Source organism: Notothenia rossii (assembly GCF_949606895.1).
Source record: "Notothenia rossii genome assembly, chromosome: 9".
In the NCBI taxonomy this organism is placed as follows: domain Eukaryota; kingdom Metazoa; phylum Chordata; class Actinopteri; order Perciformes; family Nototheniidae; genus Notothenia; species Notothenia rossii.
This window is the reverse complement of record NC_136907.1, coordinates 50,471,640-50,495,047: the sequence shown is the minus strand read 5'-3', so window position 1 is coordinate 50,495,047 and position 23,408 is coordinate 50,471,640. Positions and strand designations below refer to the sequence as shown.

Sequence of the window (23,408 nt, the reverse complement as noted above, 5' to 3'; positions counted from 1 at the left end):
TAAAATAACCCCAAAACTAGACACACAAAAACTCAAACCCTGACATAACCCCCCCCCTCAAGGGACAGATTCCAGACGTCCCTACACAAAGTCAAACATTTCTACCTATGCTGTAAAATGTATTATCTCTTCGATTTACACACGGCATCTATTGCACGTCTGTCCGCCCTGGGAGAGGGATCCCTCCTCTGTTCCTCTCCCTGAGGTTTCTCCCATTTTTTCCCTTTCAACTGTGGGTTTTCTCCGGAAGTTTTTCCTTGTACGATGTGAGGGTCTAAGGATAGAGGGTGTCGTTTTTTCTCATACTGATATTCTGAACAATCTGTGCTATTGTATTAGCTGTGAAGTGTCTCTACTGTAGGCTATTTTTATTATATGTACAGCACTTTGGCTCGACCAAAAATCGTTTATAAATTTGCTATATAAATAAAACTTGATTTGATTTGATTTGAGTTCAAACTGGGTGGGTGGAGGGGGTCCGGAGGACGGGTCTGGATCAACAGCCCAGGAAAGGCATAGTTCATTGAGGGGTTCTCGGACGGACGGTCCGGGGGCAAGGCAGAGTCCATGGTGGGGGTCTCGGGCGGACGGGCCGGGGGAAAGGCGGGGTCCATGGAGGGGGTCTCAGGCGGACGGTCCGGGGGCAAGGCAGAGTCCATGGAGGGGGTCTCGTGCGGATGGCCCGGGGGCAAGGCAGAGTTCATAAAGGGGCGAAGGCCACAGCGAGCAAACTCAGGGGGCTGAGCATGAGGGGGAAGGCAGCAGCTGGAAGAGTCAGGGAGCCGGGCCCGAGGGCTAGGGCCGCTGCCGGGAAAGTCAGGGGGCCGGACTCTAGGGCGAAGACCGCGGCTCTCAGGGGGTCGGGATCGAGGACGAAGACCGCGGCTCTCAGGGGGCCGTGCTCGAGGGCGAAGAAGGCGGCGACGGGACAACTCCGGAGGACGGGCAGGTAGGCGCTGAAGAGACAGCTCCGGAGACCGGGCAGGACCCGGTGTCGGACGGACAGGAACCGGAGCCGGTGGGACAGGCGTAGACGAGATCCTGGACATGACATGGGCTGGTGTCAATGGGACCCCGGATGGAGCAAGGGCTGGTGTCGATTGGACCACCAACGCAACTGGGCAAGGAGTAGGCAGGACCCCCGGTGGGACAGGTGTCGGTAGGATCCCCCACGGAAAAGGACAAGGAGTTGGCAGGACCCCCGGCGAGACAGGTGACGGCTTGACCTCCAACGGAACAGGACATGGGGTTGGCAGAACTCTCAGCGGAAACCCCAACGGCACAGGACATAGGGTTGGCAGGACCCCCGGCAGAAAAGTTGTCGGCGGGGCCTCCAACGGCATAGGACATAGGGTTGGCAGGACCCCCGGCAGAGGAGTAGTCGGTGGGACCCCCAACGGGACAGGACATGGAGTCGGTAGGACCCCCAGCTGAACCTCCAACGGCACAGGACATAGGGTTGGCAGGACCCCCGGCAGAAGAGTAGTCGGCGGGACCTCCAACGGCACAGGACATAGGGTTGGCAGGACCCCCGGCAGAAGAGTAATCGGCGGGACCCCCAACGGGACAGGACATAGGGTTGGCAGGACCCTCGGCAGAACAGTAGTCGGCGGGGCCTCCAACGGCACAGGACATAGGGTTGGCAGGACCCCCGGCAGAAGAGTAGTCGGCGGGACCCCCAAGGGGACAGGACATGGAGTTGGCAGGACCTCCAGCTGAAACTCCAACTGACCAGGACATTGGGTAGGGACTTGAGAGGGGACTCGAGAGGTGACTTGAAAGAGGACTTGAGAGGGAACTTGATAGGGAACTCGAGAGGGAACTCGAGAGGTGACTTGAGAAGGAACTCGAGAGGAGACTCGAGAGGGGACTCGAGAGGGAACTCGAGAGGAGACTCGAGAGGGGACTCAAGAGGAGACTCGAGAAGAGACTCGAGAGGTGACTTGAGAGGTTACTTGAGAAGAGACTTGAGAGGGGACTTGAGAGGGGACTTGAGAAGAGACTTGAGAGGTGACTTGAGAAGGGACTTGAGAGGGGACTCGAGAAGGGACTGGAGAGAGGACTTGAGAAGGAACTTGAAAGAGCCGGAACTATGGCTGTTGGGCACGGAACAGAAGCCTGGACCCTGGCTGTGTGAGCCAGGTAATGGAGCACGGAAGCATGGCTGTGTGGGCCGGTACCGGTGCACGGATCCATGGCTTTGCAGGCCAGTTCTGGAGCCGGAACCATGGCTGCTGGGGCCAGTGCCGGAGCCGGAAACATGGCTGCAGGGGCCGGTGCTGGAGCCGGAAACATGGCTGCAGGGGCTCGGGCTGGTAGCCTGGACTTGGGTCTCCTTCTCTTAGGAGCCTTTTGGAGGCTCCGTGGACCTCCAAAAGCCAGACGAGACCCATCAAAGGCATTCTCGAAAGAAGCTATGTTGGCAACTGTGGCAGGAAGGGAGCTAGCATGCCTGGGTCTAGCAGGGCGGGAAACACATGTCTGGAGGAAGTCCATAATCCAGCCAGGTAAGAACTTCACTAACCCTGGTTTCTCTGTTGCCCTCTGGTATGCCTCTGCCAGGGTAGCCCTCTTTTGCTTCACACTGGTTGCTCCCCTCCATTTACCATAGCTGCAAGCCAGCAAGTAGGTAAATGAATACAACTCCACTTCAAATGGATCATCTGCTGGGTCCATATGTGGTTGGTTCATTCTGTCAGGGTTGGGGAAAAATAGGACCCAAATGCAGATTGAGGAGGGAAGCAAGTTTCAAAATGAAACAAAAGGCGAGCTTTATTCACAAAAACTGAAACAAAAACAAGAATCCAAGAACAGGTACGAGGTAGCATCCAAACAAAGGTGACTGTGACCAACATGAAGGGGGACATGAATGACAAATAATGAACCAACACTGAACACAGGAAGAGACAAGACTAAATACAGGGAGGGGTAATCACGAGACGAGAAACAGCCGGGCAGGGGAGGAGAAACACAAGGGCAACAGGTGAACACAATCAGACAATTAGACACACAAGGGAAACTAACGACAGGGAGGACAGAACAGCAAAATAACCCCAAAACTAGGCACACAAAAACTCAAACCCTGACACTTAACGCCTGAAACACCTTCATTGGACTCCTTTGTTTACTTCAGTAACATAGTGACATCACTAGGTAACAGTCTCGCTCCTATTAGCAGTACTCTGACACATTGTATGATAGTTTAAGGGGCGGGACATCTCCCTTCAATTTTGTATAATACTTTTATTTTATTTTTAATTATTCACTTGTACTCTTTCCAAACATCTTTAGAATACATTTAAAAAATGCTTCAGGAAAACTACTTTTTGGAAATAGGTTGAAATAAGTAAAAAAGACAATATTAGAGTATTACTATTTTTCAACCAAATAATGCTATGCTTTTGTTTAGAGTCTGGTGGGTTGGGATATGTAGTGCTGTCTTCTTCTAGTCATAAAAAAGTACTTTCAGTCATTTTCAAATAGATGCTGCTATTTCCCAAGTGTTAGCCTCAGAGGGATGAGGGGGGATTTAAAAGTAATCAAATTGAATGATGTAACATGTGATCAAGAAGGGATTCATTCATCTTTTCCATGACAAACTGCTACAGCTGAGCATCACAGGCCCACTGAGAGTCCATTAGCATCCTACCTTCCTTACCTGTGCTCGTCTCTATAGAAACACACAGGGGGGTGGAAGGTGTTGTCGCAGTCACCTTTGAGCCTTGGTAAACAACAGGAAGTCCCCCAGTGAACAAAAGGCAATCTGGTCAGTCACCTGGCACGCTACAGTGGAAGATCAGCTGTAGACAGGGCATTACACTTTGAGATAGTGAGCAGCTTGTTAGGTGGACATACTTTGGGCTGGAGGTGCCTGAGACAAAGAGGAGTGGGAATGTTCTTGAACACAGCTTCTCCCCGGAGATCGTTCACCATCCCCATCAACATCAACCTGCAGGGTGCTCGGAGGCGGCAGACACGGTATGAGAGTAAGGACTGAAAAACACTGGGTGGTCTTCATAGGTTTTAACAATGCTTCACATTCTGATTTAGAACTCTTGGACACATATTGACATGTATGATTAAACAAACGTTGTCTGAGAAGTTTAGAATTTAATTAAAGGGACATCCTGCAGATAAAGCTAATTAAAGAGACGGTTAGCCCAATATGAAAAGTTCCGATTTTCCTCTTACCTGTAGTGATTGCTATCAACCCTAGTCTTAGTGTGAGTTGCTGTTAGTTGGAGATACTGACAGTAAAGTTGCTAACCAAAGGCACCAACAAAAAGCATTTGCAAAACTGAAAAGCAATGCCTTTTCTAGTAATCATGGCCCTGTTACTCAAGATAATCCACAGACTTGTGGAAAGCAGTTCTATAAAGAAACTTTTATCTATATTGTATAACCACACAAAGGAACTGCTAAATACTCATGAAATAGAGACTGGTGGCAGAGTGGGATTTTAACATCAATAGCGCCCTTGTCTAAGCCAAGCTTTAACGTGAGCTAGCTCAAGAAAGCCTCATGTCTACAGTAGATTCACACCTCCTTCTACAAGGGGATACCTTTTCATGTTGGGAAAATGGTAAACATTCTACCTGCTAAAGAACAGTGGGTTAGCATAGTTATTGTGAGCACCTTATCATGCTAATGTTAGTATTTAGCCCAAAGCACCACTGTAAGTTTAGCCGCAAAGAGCTCTCTCAAAAACATGGCAGTAAAATACTAAATTGGCAGAGTGTCACGATCTGTCTGTGTTGTGTTTTGTCTTGTCTAGATCTGTCTTTGGTTTTCTGTCTGCGTTGTGTCTTGTCTAGATCTGTCTTTGGTTTTCTGTCTGCGTTGTGTTTTGTCTTGTTTAGATCTGTCTGTGGTTCCCTTTCGTTAGTTTCCCTGGTGTGTCTAATTTACCCGATTGTGTTCACCTGGTGTCCCTGGGTTTTCTCCTCCCTCCTCACCTGTGTCTTGTTTGTGTGATTAGTCTTGTGTGTGTTTAAGTTCTGGTTTTTCTGTCTGTCTTTGTCGGTTCGTCTTGTGTAATGACTTGGTCTGCGGTGAGTGTTCTGTTCAGTCTTTGTTAATAGTTTAGCCTTGAAATAAAGGAGTTATTTTTGTCACTTTAATCTGCATTTTTGGTCCTGCTTCCTACACACACCGTAACACAGAGTCCTCCTTTAAAGTTCCTTCTCATTGAAACACTGCCAATTGAACTCTATATATTAATTTAAAAAAAAAATTAAAAGCTAAATGAAAAAAGAGAAAGTCCTGATGCAAGATATCTGAAAAAATGCAAATGTGCCTTATTTCCAAAACGATTTGAATCGGAGATGTTCAGCCCTGAAGGGGAATCATGTAGTTTGAATAGAAAATGTATCAAATAAATCAAATCCATTTGTCGCACATTACATTTGTTGACGCCTTGAATCAAAATTTTAATTTGTATCACTCTTGGATAAAATGTGTGTGTGTGTGTGTGTGTGTGTGTGTGTGTGTGTGTGTGTGTGTGTGTGTGTGTGTGTGTGTGTGTGTGTGTGTGTGTGTGTGTGTGTGTGTGTGTGTGTGTGTGTGTGTGTGTGTCACAGAGAGCTCCTCCACACAGCAGCAGCGCGAGAGTGGCGCAGAGGGCTGGATGTGTGGGGGGGGCCGCAGCGAGCTCGGACCCAGGTGTCGAGTGTTGGGGAGGACCGAGCCATCCTGCTGAGCTTCGCCATGATGGCCTTCTCCGTGCTCATGTTCTTTGTGGTCTTCATCACTATGGTCCAACCTTATGTGAACAGGTAGTTTGTGATGATGACTTTTGACAGTGGCAGAATGTTATGTGCTTTTTAACAATACAATTAGGTCTGCAACTAATAATCTTTCTTTGATTGAACTGGTGATTATCATTTTTCTTCAATGGGAGACTGTTTAGTTAAATGTCTGACCAAAATCTAAAATCTATTATCAGAGTTTGTATGCAAACTATGTTTTCGGAGCGCATTTCTACCAAGAAAAACAAAAGCTCGACCAAAGACCTATACCCACCAGGGCGTTGTCTTTTAGCATCAATGATAAATATACACGTGACAGGTCTGAGCCTCTCATACAACCTCTCTGCCTCTGCTTCTGCAACGCTGCTGCTTTCTACCGAACCACCACCCCATCATCCACCTGTAGGCTCTGGGGGATAGCTATTTAATCATTAATCCTCAACAGTTATGTAAAAAATATTTGCTCGGAGCCTGGACGCCAAACTCAAACTATTTGCTGCTGTTGACAAACATTGCAAATGTAATTTTTCTGACTGAAATGTATTTTTTGGCACTCGTTTTTGCTATAAACACTTGCATAGACCAACAATGTTTTAAGGCAAAAGTTTCACGAGAAAATAAAGGCATACAGATTTATATTATCTTGTAGACTCCATTGTTAGAACCAAAACAGCAAACCTTATTTACCTCCAACCTGGACCAAGTTGATTTATACCAGATCCACTCATTCTATTTTTACTCACAAAAAAATCACAAGTGCTCAAAGAACCAATGCTGGCTTTTCCAATGTTTGCATGTTAGCATGCCATTTTTTTTAAATTAGTACAAAAGAAAAAAAAAAAAGTGCAGCTTTTTGGTCATAAGCCAAAATACCCTAAGGAATAAAATGCACGTGCGTAAAACTTGTAATGGCAAACTACTATATGCATGTCACGATGTGGACCTATGAAAGTGGAAGAAAGGCTAATGGATCACCAACGTCCAGATTTGTCCTCTGTTTACGCTCAAAATCAATAGTTGAGCTGTTGAGATATTTAGACCAAAGTGATAGTCGGACCAACTGACAGACCAGCATTGCCACGTGTAGCATATTTAAATAAAATGTTAAGTTTGACCTGTCAAAAATAAGACAATATACATTTTTAAGATAGTAAGTATTTCATAATTGTGTGTGTTGAGTATTATAATGCATAGCTTTTAATCAATTTTTTGGAAGAAATGGGCTTCCATACAATTTGCTAAAATAGGCACAAAAAAACATACCTCACATCAGAGATCTAAGAAAGGAAAAAAAAGAAGACACTGCCTTTCTGGTGTGAATCTGTCTATGGGTACTGGAGCTGTTCCTCTTTGTTTTCAAGTAACTGGGAGGAGGGGGTCCGCTGTGTGCTGCTGCAGGCTGACATCCTGGAGGAATGGGTGGACTGCAGAGGTGTGAGCACCGTGCCGTGCCTCAGGGTGACGGTGAACCTCAGCGACTCCAATCAGAGGGCTCTCCTCCACTTTGACGAGGAGTCTCTCCTCCTCGCTCCTGAGGTAGAGTTTTATGTCAGTCAACTAACTCCAGGTTTAAAGTCCCACCCTTCAGCTGAATGCACTGTGGGTTTGGATCTGATTTATATGGTGGCCGACAGAGGCAAACGCGTAACAACGGCCCAAAATACTTACATTTTAGAGAAATACGCTACAGTCTCAAAAACTATGCAAATGAAAAAAGCACCAAAAAACATGTGCACCGTTTACTAAAAGCGTTTCATAAACTAAACGCTGTAAACACAAAATGCAGCAAATCAAAAATAGCTGCAAGAAGCTCAAAAAACAATGGAAACGGGGACAATAAAAAGTGATGCACACAGCTGGGACTAGAAGCGCTTGTTGACTTTCAGGGATTAAAAAGTTGACCTGTCACTCTCGCAGAGTTAGTCTGTTTTATAATTTTAAGTATTTTGTCAGTATATTAGCTTTGTTAGCTAGCTAGCTTACAGCAGATCTGCATTAATATTTTAAGGAATCATGTGATCACAGTCAAAATAATCCAATCGAATGTACATTTTAGGTGAAAAAGTTTCTTCTTTTTTATGTGTTTTAGAACATTTGTGGTTTTTTATTTGCATTGTTCTTAAAAGTGCAGCACATTGTCTCCAAACGGAAATCTTTTTGGCCGTTGTAACGTGTTTGCACCTGCCACAGTATAAAACAAATACAGAACATATTGAAATGCCACTATTAGATAAGGATAGGAATAAGTTGTATATACAGGTGATGAAGCTAAATTACTTACATACAGTATACATACAGTATACTTAACATAACAAATAAAATAAGAAAAACTCGTTAGCACCTGTCAGCCACCGTTCCTACCAGACTGTCGTTTAGGATAGTGGATTTGAGCATTAAGACTTAATGTGCTACAACTTACAATAGGACTACTCTGTGAAGTATATCTTTGTGGCAGGCATCCAAGCAAGGACATTAGCAAGCTTCTGAGAAAGAAGTGAAAGTAAAAAGCTGAACTAACTGACAGGATGGACAAGTGGAAACGTTCTGCACCCTTGTGAGTAAAACAGCAGATATTACAGGACTGTCTCAGAAAATTAGAATATTGTGATAAAGTTCTTTATTTTCTGTAATGCAATTAAAGAAACAAAAAAGTCATACATTCTGGATTCATTACAAATCAACTGAAATATTGCAAGCCTTTTATTATTTTAATATTGCTGATTATGGCATACAGCTTAAGAAAACTCAAATATCCTATCTCTAAATATTAGAATATCATGAAAAAGTATACTAGTAGGGTGTTCAACGAATCACTTGAATCGTCTAATTAACTCGAAACACCTGCAAGGGTTTCCTGAGCCTTGAAAAACACTCAGCTTGGTTCAGTAAACTAAATCACAAGTATGGGGAAGACTGCTGATCTGACTGCTGTCCAGAGGACCGTCATTGACACCCTCCATCAGGAGGGTAAGACACAAAAAGAAATTTCTCAAAGAGCAAGCTGTTCACAGAGTGCAGTTTCAAAGCACATCCACAAAAAGTCTGTTGGAAGGGGGAAATGTGGCAGGAAACGCTGCACAACCAAGAGAGATGACCGCAGCCTTAACAGCATTGTGAAGAAGAGTCGCTTCCAGAATTTGGGGGAGCTTCAAAGACAGTGGACTGAAGCTGGAGTCCAGGTATCAAAAGTCACTGTTCACAGACGTGTCCGGGAAATGGGCTACAATAGCCGTATTCCCATGGTCAAGCCACTTCTGAACTCAAGACAACGGAAGAGGCGTCTGACTTGGGCTAAGGAAAAGAAGCACTGGACAGTTGCACAGTGGTCCAAAGTCCTCTTTTCAGACGAAAGCAAGTTTTGTATTTCATTTGGAAGTCAAGGCGCCAGAGTCTGGAGAAAGGCTGGAGAGGAGCAAAATCCAAGTTGCTTGAAATCCAGTGTGAAGTTCCCACAGTCAGCGATGGTTTGGGGAGCCATGTCAGCTGCTGGTGTTGGTCCACTGTGTTTCATCAAGCCCAGAGTAAATGCAGCTGTGTACCAAGAGATTTTAGAGCACTACATGCTTCCGTCTGCTGAAAAGCTCTATGGAGATGAGGAATTCATTTTCCAGCATGATCTGGCACCTGCCCACAGTGCCAAAACCACCAGTAACTGGTGTACTGACCATGGCATTACTGTCCTCGATTGGCCTGCAAATTCCCCTGACCTGAACCCCATAGAGAATATGTGGGGTATTGTGAAGAAGAAGCTGAAAGACACCAGACCCAACAATGCTAATGAGCTAAAGGCCGCTATTGAAGCATCCTGGGCATCCATAACACCTCAGCAATGCCACAGGCTGATTGCCTCCATGCCACGCCGCATTGATGCAGTAATCCGTGCAAAAGGATTCCCAACCAATTACTGAGTGCATTAATGGACATTTTCAAATGTTTGATTGTGTTTTGCTGTTATAAATCTTTTTTTTTTACTTGGTCTGAGGAACTATTCTAATTTTTTGAGATAGGATTTTTGAGTTTTCTTAAGCTGTATGCCATAATCAGCAATATTAAAATAATAAAAGGCTTGCAATATTTCAGTTGATTTGTAATGAATCCAGAATGTATGACATTTTTGTTTTTTTAATTGCATTACAGAAAATAAAGAACTTTATCACAATATTCTAATTTTCTGAGACAGTCCTGTATAAGGAGATGCTCTCATGCAGCACTTCTGCTCCATTCAGAGGAATTATAGGAAAGAAAATTCTGTACCAGTTCTGCACATGAAAAATAGAGAAAAAACACTAAATCAAAAAAGAACCTTGCAGCTCGTCTCCCTGATTGCAATCAGCCGACTGTATCAAGCAGCCCCCTTGATAAAAAATTACACTTGAATCATCTTTTTCTTTCTCAGTGTTTTTACATTCCCAAATGTCAGACGGACAGAGCAGAGCTGGAGGATGAAGTACTGAAGGTGAAGAGCAGCCTGGACTCTCAGATGGGGGTCACCTCGTCGTGCATCGCTGACCCCTCAGGGCACCCCAGGGACGTCATCCTAAACAGGAAGTACACCCTGAGGATCGCTCTGTTTACCCTGCTGTGGCCCGGCCTGATGCTGGGGGGGGGGGCTCTGCTGGTGGGGCTGGTGAAGCTGACGCAGTGCTTAGCCCACCTCTCCTCGGGGAGCAGTGTGGCTGCAGAGGGCCGGCGTACATCCAGACACTCTCAGGGGAAACTGTACCGAGAGCTGCGCAGGTCCAGCTCCCAGACGCCTCCCTAACATCAGGGTCCGAGGTTATCTGTCCTGAGGTTTATTGGGTTTGAGACAGTTGCTCTGTTTTAGAATGTATTTTTTTTTAAATAGATCAAAAATATTTATGTAAACGTGAGAGGTTTAAGTTTAAACAAATATAATAAAAAAAAATGCTATAAACATACAATATATATACACACACATTAAAGGTTAAAGTGGGAATGTGAAAAAAATATATTAAAATAAAAACAAGAAGTTAAAGTAAAATGTGCACATTGTACTGGAATAAATGTATATAAACATAAGTTAAAAAAAGGTTTAATAGAAACAAAAAAGTTAAAGAATGTCTGATATAAATATACAAAAAAAGAGCACACATCTATTAAAAGGTGAGAAAATAAAGTAAGAATGTACCATTAAAATATGACAAATATATATATATTTATTTAAAGATCAGAAGTTAGTCAAATATGTATATAAACACTACAGTTTCAAGTCAGAATATCCAATAGAAATAGAAAAGATAGAAAAAAAACATGACAAGTTAAAGTAAGCATCTCCGATAAAGTAATTAACACATTTAGAATTAAAATATTTATAAACATAACAAGCTAATGTAAAAATGTACAACAATTTATGTTATATAAGAATCCTTCATTTATGCAACATACAAAACCGAAGGTCAATATAGCAACTTGTATATGATGTGAACCAGGGCTCACCGTTCCGAGAGTCAACAATCAAAGAAAGGCTTCTTTCTAGCCTTATTCTCTTGAGCCGTGCAGAAAAATTGTACATTTAAAGAATTAATCACCGCTCCCAAATTAATTTGGAGAACTCCAGAGGCTGCTGAGCTCAATGAGGAGTGACAAGCGGATAACCGGTAGTCACACACACATTTCAACAAGAAAAACAATGTAATGCTGACAGGAATTGAAAAAGGAGCAGATATTGGCTAAATCACTTTAGAGGCATGCTTCACTATTTTGAAGCACATACTGTATGATGTTAATACTGGAGCGTAATGGTTATGGACCCAGTCTTTCTGAATTTACATGATTGCTGTTTAAGAATTCCGACAAAGGTTTTCATTGAATATAATCCAGAGCTAGATTTCTTTTTTTTATCTTAGGTTTGAGACATCGGGAGATGTCTATAAATAATGTTATACCTTGGACCTTGCGCAGGCACGTCAGGGCTTTGCAGTTGTTCAGAAATAAGGCAAGGCAAGTTTATTTACAGCTCCTTTCAACACAAGGCAATTCAACGTGCTTTACAGAAATGCAAGACATTAACAGCATTAAGAAATAGTGCAGCGGAAACAGATGCATGAGATGCATCTAAAATTGCATTCAGGTTGGTGACATGGCAACTCCGTCAATTGCACTCATGTCATTCTTCTCAGTGTTAAATTAAGTAAACAGCAAGACATGTTTGCTTCCATGAGATTGAGAGCTTGTCTTTGGTTTTTGAGGCATCTCGTTATTTGGAAAAACAAGAGAAGATTTATTTTTCCCTCGAAGCAGTTTCTAAAACCTTTGGGATGATAATACACTCAGAAAAACATGACAAATATGTATTTCCAAAGTGAATGAATGAGTTCGTAGCATCTTGACTGTGCTTAACAAGGTGTGAAACTCACATTAGTTGATTCAAAGGAAACACATTTAGAAATGATGCTGTCAGTATTGAATGACATTTCATATTTGTTAAAGAGGACATATATTATGTTAGCCAATATAAGTGTGTGTGTTACATAGTGATGTCATTATGTTACAGAAGTAAACAAAGGAGTCCAATGGAAGCGTTTTATGCAGGGGGGGGGGGGGGGGGAGAGAAGATTTTTGCCTCTGCAGACCATTTACATACACTATGGAACACACTACAGGAAAGTGAACCCCCAAAAGCAGATTAGGACTCTTTAAATGTTACTTATAGCATTCAGCCCCATTTTCTATTTAAAAAACAACAGTGTCCAGCTCATCAAGTCTTTGTTGCCTATGGGAAGATGGATGTAAGAATTGTTCACATCTTGAAACCTTATCCCACGTGAATGTCAATCTTTATCCAAATAATGCAAAAGAAGTGCCTTATAAATGACTCACAGTTGTCTACATGTATACAAAGCAACAGAATAATAAAACTTAAAATGTGTTTCAATAGGGAGAAATGTTTTTATTCAATAGTACAATAAATGAATGCATACAGTTTCTTATCAGACATATGCGGATGAGTAAAACGAATATTTGAAAAGGTTTAATGATCTATATACAGATGGATATATAACTAACACATGATTGGATGTTTTTTAAAACATGCAGGGTAGGGTCTTCCTCTGTATTGTGCTTACAGACCTCCACTTGATGTGAGGAGCATACTCCGACGTCCTTCATTCGGCAACTCTCCTCTCATTCATTATACTAGCTTCTGGATGAGGATGTTGCACATTAATTCATGATTCCTCTGCCTCCTCTTTTTTTTCCTTTTTCTTTTGGTTAGCAGTTACATATATACGAGTTTGCGTACATTTTAAAAATACAAAAATATATTACCTCTGTAGTTATTCAAGGAAAGCACATGATGTAGCATTATTTCGGTTATCTTCATGGTGACTTTGTTGTACCTCACACAAGTAACAAGGTCATTTCTATACATGAAATTCAAGTAAACAACATCAGGTCAACCAACAGAAAAAAACAACAAATAAAAGTAGATATTCGAGGACCTCATGCATAATGCAGTGTGAGAAACAGAACTGTACAAAGGGAAATAGCCTTTTTCAGAGAGTTCTTCCATAAAGTATATGGGGTCTTTTGTTTTTTTTGTCTGGGTCCGGCCCACTGCTCTGTAGCCGGTACAGGAGCATCTCGGCAGGGGCGGCTTTCTGAGCAGTTTCAGTCTGTTCCCACGTACAGAAAAAAAATGGACTTTCAGACAGACTCCAGTGTCCAGGAAACCGCCCATTGGGTATCATTTGGTAAAGCTGGAACATGAACTGACCTCTTACCTATGCAAAACCTGCAACCGTCCATACATAAGCGGGACAATCATAGGAGAGTGGAGGGAAGAAGACACTTGGTTCAAAAATAATTCACTCCGGTTACTTTCTCTACCTGGATGTCACGATGTGGCAAATGTGAGGAAACAGGCTGTCTTAAAGGAATACTTTACCATCAAAACCATAATTTCTGTATCAGTTACTGACCCTGTGTCACCTTGAAAAAAAGTGTTTCTCACATGCCTCGACGGTCAACGAAGAATTTAAAAAAGCCTGATGAATAGAAGTAAATAGGTTCAATCTTACTATATCAAGACATCTGCTCACTACTTCCCAAACACAAGTATTTTTTTGTAAAACTATTCAACACTTTGCACTCAAACGCATTAGTTGCCTGACACTGTTTATCCGGAAGTGTATATCTCTCACCTAGTTACCCCTTAACATTCAAGGACTTTCCAGGCCATATTCCCTCAAATTCCAGGACCCGACACATCGATTGAGACAAAATCGTAGAATGTAAACAATGAGATCTAGCTAATTCTACGGAAGCTCACAAATAACAATATAACTTGAATTTCCTTATGTATATTTTCAAAAACGTCCAAGGCCTTGCTTTGTTGTCTTCAAATTCACAATTTTCTTAAGGACCTGAAGAACCTTGGTATCAAAATGTAAGGTGTTAGTGAAAATGCAGAAGAAAGGAGCATAATAACTAGATATATTAGACTTGGGTTTAAGTGCAAGAGGGTGAGAGTTTAGGAAAGGATATTTTAAAATAGTTCTTTAAGACCTGCGGAGGCATGCGTGAAAAACTACATTTCCCAGAATCCAAGTTAACACATGGTGAGTTACTGATCAACACATTTTGGGGGTGAAGTTCTCCTTTAAATGATCAGTTGTGAATTATTTGTGTGTGATCGAGGACAAGTAGGACAGGAGAAAACTAACGTTTTTACAGATGGCTTTAAAATTGAAGATCAGAATAAAACCCCGGTGAGGAGAAGCGGAGAAGGCGGGGTCCGAAGGCGGTTTTTCAGTTCTTTTTTCTCGGGAAGAAGCAGCCGATTCTGTTACAGTGCAGCATTTTTTCCCTCTTCCATGTGCAAAGTCCACTTGTCTGTGTATGCATGTCGGGGTAAAGGCATTTCAACTTATCCTTTCTGCAGTACATATATCACAACTTGCATAGTGTCACAGCGCAGCACATCTCCCTCTGCGTCTCTCGCCTTTCCTCAGCTCCACAACAACTCACAACATGTTGACCATCCTTCCCAGGGTCTGTCGACGCCCCGTCTGTATTAGGGGGGTGGGGGGGGGGGGGGGGGTGTTGACGGACAGTCGCACCCCAACAGCTGACACAGAATAATACTGTTAGACAAAAACAAATACTGCGGAGATCAGTGCTATGAGTACACACGAGAGGCTTGGAATTTTTTTTTCACACAATAAGACTGCCGAGTAGTGGGGGGTTACACAAGTAGTACTTTGGCTCAGTAGAAAAAAAAAAGGAATATGTGCACTGAATGCATACAAATCTAAGGATATACTGCTGTACAAAAGTCTGTTATGTAGCGTAAATTCTAAACTGTAAGGTAAAAATAATCATGATATCTGAGTACCAGAAGCGTTATATGCTAGCTTAACAACGCGTCCTCCGTCAGTCCTGCCGTAGTGTTGATGATTGTTTTTTTCTTATCTTCCCCTTTCAGTCTGTGTGAGTGATATCCCCAAAATAGGTAGTGGAAATCTTAGAAAAAGCTGGCTGTGCTCAAGGTACACCGCTTCATGATGCTCCTTCCTTAATGCTGATGGTTGCAGATGTACCGAAAGGGAATACAAATCAAATACAAAATAAAATGTTGCCCGTAGTTTGTTCACACGATGGAGAAGGCCAACGTTGTCGAGGTCCATTACACTTGCTTAGTTCCTATGAAGACGACTGATGAAATATAACTCCACCCTGCCTTCTGAAGCTCATACACCTGTAGAAACAGGAGCGTCTAGGCATTGTGTCCCTGAAACTGTCCCTTCTGAGCACCCTTATTTCACGAGTCACACGCTGGCAGAAGATCACCTGGCTCTTCTGTTCTTTTGGTTCTTAGTGTGCGGATGTTGCCACAGTCCTCTCGTTGCTCTAGTTCATGGCGTGCTGGCGGATGGTGTGGAAGATCCAGTCCATCTTGGTGGTCCAGCCTCCGTGGTGAGCGTCGTTCATTTGCTTCATGAAGTAGTCCAGGGCCTCCTGCTCCGTCTTGTCCAGAGCCAGGGTCTTCCTGATGTAGGCGATGTCGTCGAAGGACTGCAGCTCGGGCATCCCGGAGCCCAGCATCATGGAGAACAGGTTGATGAAGAGGTTGGCGTGCTGCCGGATCGCCAGGTATGCCTTGTAACACATCTCCTGGAACCTGGGGAAAATACACAAATGGATATAAGCGGGGAAAAATGACAATATGGAAACAATCACATGAGTAGGATCTTCTACAAATCTTCCACGTAGGAAAGTATAGTCAGGGGGCATTTAATTCCATCATAGCAGTCAGCCCTAGTCTTCTGTTGTTCAGAAGGTTTAACACCGAGGCAGATTATCTTCAGAGGTTTCTTCTTTTCCAAAACAAACATACCAGGTGAGTAAAAGCGAGAATAACGCTGAATAAAGCAGTTTCCTGTTCAAAATCGGTGTTTGGTTAATACGGTTCAGTGGACATAAGACGGAGGGGCTACAAGCTAACCGCTAACATTTGTTTAGCTTGTTTGGTCTGATAACTTCAGATTCAGAATATGAATGTCTAAAATCCTTAATCCAGTTAAAAAATATAGTTAAAAACAATGAGTTATCTTTATATCTTGATTTTGCTTTGGAATTGTTTATAAGTCAGTGATAATTGTTTGTTGTCCCCTGTTGCTGGTCTTACCTTTCAAACTCCCTTGTTTTGGTGCACTCTTGAGTTCCTTTGCTAATGACGATCAGGAAGTCCTGTGTGAGCACGAAGGGCACGCGTTCCCTCTTGTAGCCAAACTTCTTCTTTTTGTGGTCGAGGAAATGGCCGAAGTCTATGTGGAACAGCTGTGAAAGAAAGAAAATGAAGAAATCAACGAGAGAGAAACAGAGTGGCATTTATAACATTGAGAGGATATCAGAGTGTAATCTGTACCTGTCCATCATCTTTGACCATAATGTTGCTGTTGTGTCTGTCCCCGATGCCCAGGATGAATGTGGCTACACAGTAGCCCGCACACGAGCGCGTGAACAGATCTATGGCCTGGTCATACCTGGAGAATCAATCAGAGGGAAAACATTTCAGTCTCCCAAATGATTAAGGGGCTTGATGCATTCCCATAAAAAGAAGGAAAAGGTGTTCCTTCCAACACTTAAGCCAACTCTGCAAAAAGATTTGAATATTGTTCCATAACTGCCCCCTCTCTCTTGAACTCTGCTTCCACACATTCACGACTGCCCCAATCTGTCTATATTCAAATCTCAAAACAAAACCTTTGTTGTTTTTGTGATTTCTTTAATGAATTTTACTTCTTGTACAGTGTCTTTGAATACCTTGAAAAGCACTCTATAAATAAAATGTATTTCACTTTTATTATTTAAATTATTTTTTATTTAGCATGATGTCAAAGCTAAAATAAAAAGAAATCCATTTGCTGATTGGGAAATCTGTTCAGAAAGCAATCTTAAATTGTATCAGTGTAAGGCATGACTTATTTATACAATTCATTTGGTAACCACGGTAACCTGTATGCATGTGTTATTATGGGTATTGTGCTTGACTTTTTAGTACCGAGTCAGGTCATTAAGTACATTAGAAATTGTGTGAAAGCAATCCCGCAGTAATAAGCAGGCAGTCATTACTACACCTGTTAGTCATTATTCATGAGATGTGGTTGGTTTGCTGTCTAATAGTTTTAATCATTCTTATATCAGTTATTACTTTGGAAGCATATATCACACCAAAGAACAAGAATAGATGCTACATGTCTTGTTTTGTCAGGCCAGGAACCCAAGGTTATGCACTTTTAGGATTTGAAACAGAGTAAAGAAAAAAGGGAAATCTACATACTGTATTTACTAGGCTTCATTTTATGCCAAGATAATTGCCGTTTATTTTTCTGTTAATGCAACAAACTAACTGTTAATGCTCTACCTGTCAGTCTGTATCACTTGAAGTGTTCTCCTCTCGGTGCATTTATAATATCTTAAACCAGACCAGAAGTAAAATGCCACATGGGCCTAGATGGAGCGAGCTGCAGGAATGTAAGCACCCTAAGTTTCCACATTAGTCTTTACATTATCTCCAACACTCCCTACAGCCTGCAGATCACACTATAAATCACTGCTGTCTCCACTCACATCTCCCCCTTGTTCTTATCCTTGAGCCACTGATGCAGCGTGTGGCTGTTGAACTGCAGCGCCCCCTTCAGGCCTCCTTTGCACTGGATCTGCATGATGGTGTGAGAGTTCCTCACCACCTCGATCAAGCCCACGCAGTCTCCGATTGACAGGCAGCCGTACGGGAGCATCCTGGGAGAGGAAGACATAACGAGGGGGCAGAAAATAATTAGAGGCTGCAGTGATGGACTTCATATTACATGACTAGAGGTGGCTTGCCGCTAATCTGCATTCAGGCACAGAGGCGCAGAGACATGAAAGCATCCAGCGGCTGTTTAATGTGCATCTGGATCCTCGCTGTCATGGAGAAGCGCCGAGCCTACCTGAGATCAAGGCCTTGGTTCTGCCAGATGTTCTCCATTATCCTAATGATCTGCAGCGTCAGCATGTCCTGCCTCAGATCTGCGAGGGCACAGAGAGAGACGAGGAGGTGGGTGTCATTCAGGTGAATATTAGCTGCTTAGCTGCTCTTTGATCAATCCACCATACATTATGGAGCAGAGCTGTCAGAGGCAGTTTTGGTCACAGACGGTGCAGCAAAACGCTCTGGCAGCCGCAGCTAGTGCCACTCCGATAATGTGACTTGTTTGTTTTTTTATCCGTGTACAGAACATGGATGAGGTTGTGCGCCATGAAATGCCCCAGAGGCCTGGAGTTAATTATGTTGCAGGCTCAGCAGGAGCTTCTTCCAAATCTGTGTGATACGCAGAGGGTGGGCAGCAAGGGGGGAAAACACAGAGACTAAACTCACCATCTCCATTTTTGAAGATGATTTCGTTGTTCTGAAAGAGCAGCTCTGACATCATATCCGGGTTTTCCCAGTTGAGCCACAGAGGCCGCTTGGCTGATGACATCATCCTGCATTCCTCCAGGCTGAAACACAGACAGGGATATGTTTAAAGAGGAAGACCACAACTCATTACACTCAGTTTCCATCTTCTCAGATTCTTCCTCACCAATCCCATGAGCATTATACATTGACACTGATGCGTAGCCATGCCAACATACTGTACTCCCGAGGCTTTAAGACTTTGAGTTGCCCTCTCCGGACCTTTGAATCCGCCCACTCCATGGAGCCGACTGGAAACACAGTTCAGAGTCCGGTAAAAACGATGTTGGGAGATATGGCCGTCTATTGTTGCACAGCTTGACAACAGCGTCGGTCTGGCCCTTGGTGCTGATTGGCTTATAGTTTGTTCCCCATAGCGATTGTTGGCTGGATTGTTTTTCCAAACAAGAAGCCGCTATTTCATGTCACAATGCTAGACCCATCCGTCAACTTGATGGAGGAGGTCGAGTTAAAGTGCTGGGCCCAGGCAACCTGTGCTTTTGAGCCCTGACTCCAAACAATATATACATCAGTATTGCTTCTATAGTTATGGAACAGGATCTTCTGCCAAACATTTTTTATTTAATGCCAAAAATATATGTAGGCATTCTTGCGATAGGATGCCGATTAGGCCGGTAACGTAAAGAGACAGGAGGAGGACAATGGCCGCTTGGCGAACACTAACCACCTGTACATTTCATAAGTGCATTTTGCAAAGTGTTGATGCATTGTGATGACAACACTTGTCCACATCCATAAAGAAATAGGGCTACTCCGAACTGCCTCTGTGGTTGTTCCCATACAGTAGGTGCCCCCAGGAGCACATTTTGCAATTTTTCGTCACATCCTAAATTGTTTTCCCTTTATTTATTCTGTTGCGAAGCACTGCTGCGAGTCCATATGGAGGCCCTATTAGGGCATTAGGCATTTCCCTTCCCTGTAGTGTGTTGTATAGGTTTTAGTGCATGTAAATGATCTGCAAAGGCTAAAATCCTGGTGTTCCCTCCAGAGGGAGTTTCTCTCCCACACTCTCCCTACCCGCTCCGCCTGAAACGCCTTCATTGGACTCCTTGGTTGAAATCCGAACATAGTAACATCACTATGTAACACTCCAACACAATGTATGTTCTTTTCTAAGAGGCGGGATATCTCTAAGCGGTTGACCAATCAGAGCCGGTCACTTAACCAATCAGAGCAGAATGGGCTCTGGTTTCAGACAGAGGGTGAACAGAGGTGCTGCAGCAAAGGCAGTATGAGAGAAATAAAGAGCTTTTTGAACATTAAAGCATGGAGACATGTCCCAGTAGAGGCATAAAAAACAAATATCGACCAACATAATATGTCCTCTTAACGAGGCAAGTGTCTGTGGTTAATTCACATGTCTGTTGTAACAGCAGGACAGATGAGTGTTATCTAATCTGGTTAAAACACATTGTGATACTGTTGTGACCTGAGGGCTGTCGGGATGTTTCTATAGCCATGGTGCTTTAGGGTGGATTGAGCTCTGTGCCAGACTCCATTTCAATAATAGCCTTTTAAATGCTACATTGCTTGTCAGTAACCGGTCATACTTAGGAAGCAATTTGGCCTTTTGTGCTCTCATTCATTTGGCATGCAGTTAACATACCAGCCATAATTAGTTATAATGAAAAGTCAACTCCTGGCATTTGCTGCTGGTGTTCATTATCACTGTTTTAGTGCAAGGAAATAAGGAGGAGGGAGTAGCTGAGAACCAGCTTTAAGGTAACTTTTTATTTTTAAATCTAAAGTGCTGCAGTGGTTTTAATTCATGTGAAGAGTGTTTCATGTGGATTTCAAACAAATATTTTTTGAAAAGTAACAGATAAATATGAAATATTAATAGTAAATGCCAGGCTTTGAAGAGGGGAGACTAAGATGAGAGATGTACCGGAGGTTTCCCAGCTGATGTGCAGGATTCAGAGGGGAGGTGAAGCTCTGCAGGGCGTCCATGTAGTCAGGCCTTCTCATCTGCTCCACCAGAAACTTCATTTGAACCTTAAAGCAGAGAAACCCATGTAAGGTTCAAAAACATGCTGCTGCTTTCCCTCAGCAGAATGATTCAACTGTAGCAACGAGGTGATGCAGCTGAGCAGTTTGGTGCTGTGTGGCTTTACATACACATTTTAAAAAAGGATGGTATTTCATTGATGATGATGTATTTAGATATTAAGTCAATTTGCTAGGTAGCTAGATAATCAATTAATTTTAGACATTAGACAGTAACACTTAAATACTCTTTGCCGTGTCTACAAACTATTTGAACACGGGTAATTCTTAAATAGTATCATCATTTAAGTGTATTTACATTGTCTTGAGAAAAGGCCTTAATTTGAAAACAATAATAAGAGATGGGTCTTTTTCCACTTAACAGTATTTTATTTTTAAAAACCAACTTGTCATATACTAATAAGTATCATCTCTGTGTTCTGATCTGCATTATTTCTGCTCCTTTCATTTCCCTAGGGAGCTTTTAGTGTGAAATATAGATCTGTGAAGACTTTGTTAACAGCAGCTCAGTAAAAGATATTTCTTGTTAAAAACAGAATACCAAGGAGCATTTTGGTGTTAAAAATGATGCTTAAAGTGCTGGCAGACATCATCACATCTCATGCTGTTGTTTTTATAACTAAACCTTTATAATTATTAAAAGTTCGATAGTTGATGCGGCTTATAAATGGTGTATGAGCACTACCAGCCTGATCATTCTTGTAAATTAATCTGGTATTTATCATCACTTTGAGATCAGATTGATCTTTATTTTTCAAGTTTGATTTATTATTCACACAATTATAATCACATTTATCTCAGAAACAGCAGGCTTTGCAGGCGGTAGTTCTTTTAGATTTGTTTTTAATTCTCATAAATGTATATTTTATTCAATACTCACTCATTCAGTTGTATTTATTTATCCTAATGTATTTATTATGTATTACCTTATTGATTTAATGTGAAATGAAGTTGTCATACACAAATAGATATACCGCCGAACAACTTGGGGTCTAATTTAACTGCCTTTTTTAAACGTTTTTCAACATGTATAAAATCGCTTTGCAGCTCCACTTTCTGGCTCTGGAGTCTTCCCATGTGCCCTGCTTCCCTTGAGATGTAAGAACACCAGTCCTGTGCACACATCCATGCTCATACGCTATAAGACTTGCCCAGGATAGTGTGTGTGTGCGTGAGGGGGAGAACGCCGTGAAAGCAGCGGAACACCAAAGCGAGTCTCTTGCTGGCGGCTTAAAGAATCACCAGCCAATTCATATGTGTACAAGATGTTCGTGGTATAATCCTTTAGAGTGGGCAAATGATCCCACGTAGAACAAGCTGAGATACAGTGGAGTATATTCAATATCTTACCACCCCTAGAACCAGGTTTTATTTAAGAATAGTGCATATGAATCTATGGTAATTAATTACATTACATTACATTACATTGCATTTAGCTGACGCTTTTATCCAAAGCGACTTACAATAAGTGCATTCGACCAGGAAGATACAACCTTTAAGAAAACAGAATCATATAAGTACATCAGGTTTCATAGAGCCAAACATTTCAAGTGCTACTCAACTGGCATTTAGAAAGCCAGCCCTTTATTAGTATATAAGTGCTTTGTTAGTAATTCTATCTCTGGAAGTGGAGTCCAAAGAGATGAGTTTTCAGTTTGCGTCGGAAGATGTGTAAGCTATCTGCTGTAATTAACAAACAAAAAATCCCTCTCACACTTTCAGAAATGTGTGGTTGACGTTTAGATGCAGCAAACTGAAAATAGAAGCTGTCTGTATCTTTCTGCTGTATTTTGGCCTGATTGGTTTGGATGTTGAAAAAGATTAAAGTGAAGGATTCAGTGGATCAGGATTAGCAGCTGTCGGGTTACCTTCTGCGCCTCGTCTTTTTTCTCCTGTTTGAGGAGGTCAGTGAGATTGATGAGTTTCTCCATGGCCTCCACCTGTCTGCTCAGGTGCTTCAGATACATGCCACAGGCCCGGCAGTACGACTCCAGCAGCAGGCCGAAGCGCTGACTCACCGTCTTGTTGTGCATCTCCGACCTACAAACATGAAGACACGAAAATAAACATTAAGGAGGTTGTCCGTGTCTTAATGGAAAATGTGTGGAAAGCCTGGTAGGCAATTAAAGGGGAAATATTTTTGTCATCCATTTTCTAAGTTTGATCTAAATATTTGTTTTCCTATGTTTATAGCTTAAGAATTGGTAGTTGAGTTATGATTATTTTCCTTTATCATTTTTTTATTCATCTGTGAAAACAGGTAGAATTTTGCAGGGTAAAAAAAATTGTTTTTGCTGTGTTATAATCATTTTAGCACACAACGTATGGACCTTGACATGTTTATAGTATAAGAATAAATTAAAGCTCATCTGAAAGAAAACATGAATGCTACTTTCAAAACGGTGTAGTGGTGCCTCTTGTGGGTGAAAGGAGTATTATAACAACAATCAATGACAATCCCTTGCTTTTAAAAGGTCCCCTATTATACTCTTTTTCAACAATATATTAAAGATCTCAGATATATACAAATCATGTCTCTGAAGGGTTTGGCTCAAAAACATCAAACTGATCATTGTAGCATCCCATAAGCCCCTCTGTTTCAGCCCTGCTTCTAAAGGGCTGATTCTCTGTCTGTAGCTTTAACGCAGAGGGGACACATATTTATGTATAAA

At 42.3% G+C, this 23,408-nt stretch overlaps 2 protein-coding genes across 3 annotated transcripts in view; one reads left to right on the top strand and one right to left on the bottom strand.

Moving 5' to 3' along the window:
- Window positions 1–3,892: 3,892 nt before the first annotated feature.
- kcnmb3 (potassium calcium-activated channel subfamily M regulatory beta subunit 3) lies at window positions 3,893–13,556 on the top strand (the record flags this gene model as incomplete). The annotated part of the gene is made up of 4 exons (XM_079650998.1): window positions 3,893–3,978; window positions 5,580–5,774; window positions 7,109–7,283; window positions 10,144–13,556. 4 exons carry the CDS (start codon window positions 3,893–3,895, stop codon window positions 10,507–10,509), a joined length of 822 nt encoding a protein of 273 aa, XP_079507124.1. The 3' UTR covers window positions 10,510–13,556.
- Window positions 12,633–23,408, bottom strand: part of LOC307018576 (phosphatidylinositol 4,5-bisphosphate 3-kinase catalytic subunit alpha isoform) — a 25,075-nt gene continuing 14,299 nt past the window's right edge. For both annotated transcript variants that reach the window (XM_079648881.1, XM_079648882.1), the window contains 8 exons: window positions 22,605–22,776; window positions 20,618–20,724; window positions 18,631–18,752; window positions 18,203–18,281; window positions 17,841–18,011; window positions 16,636–16,753; window positions 16,396–16,547; window positions 12,633–15,888 (listed from right to left, as the gene is read on the bottom strand). In XM_079648881.1, coding sequence (XP_079505007.1) covers window positions 15,618–15,888; window positions 16,396–16,547; window positions 16,636–16,753; window positions 17,841–18,011; window positions 18,203–18,281; window positions 18,631–18,752; window positions 20,618–20,724; window positions 22,605–22,776 — 1,192 coding nt within the window. In that variant the 3' untranslated portion in view covers window positions 12,633–15,617. The remainder of the gene's footprint in view (window positions 15,889–16,395; window positions 16,548–16,635; window positions 16,754–17,840; window positions 18,012–18,202; window positions 18,282–18,630; window positions 18,753–20,617; window positions 20,725–22,604; window positions 22,777–23,408) is intronic.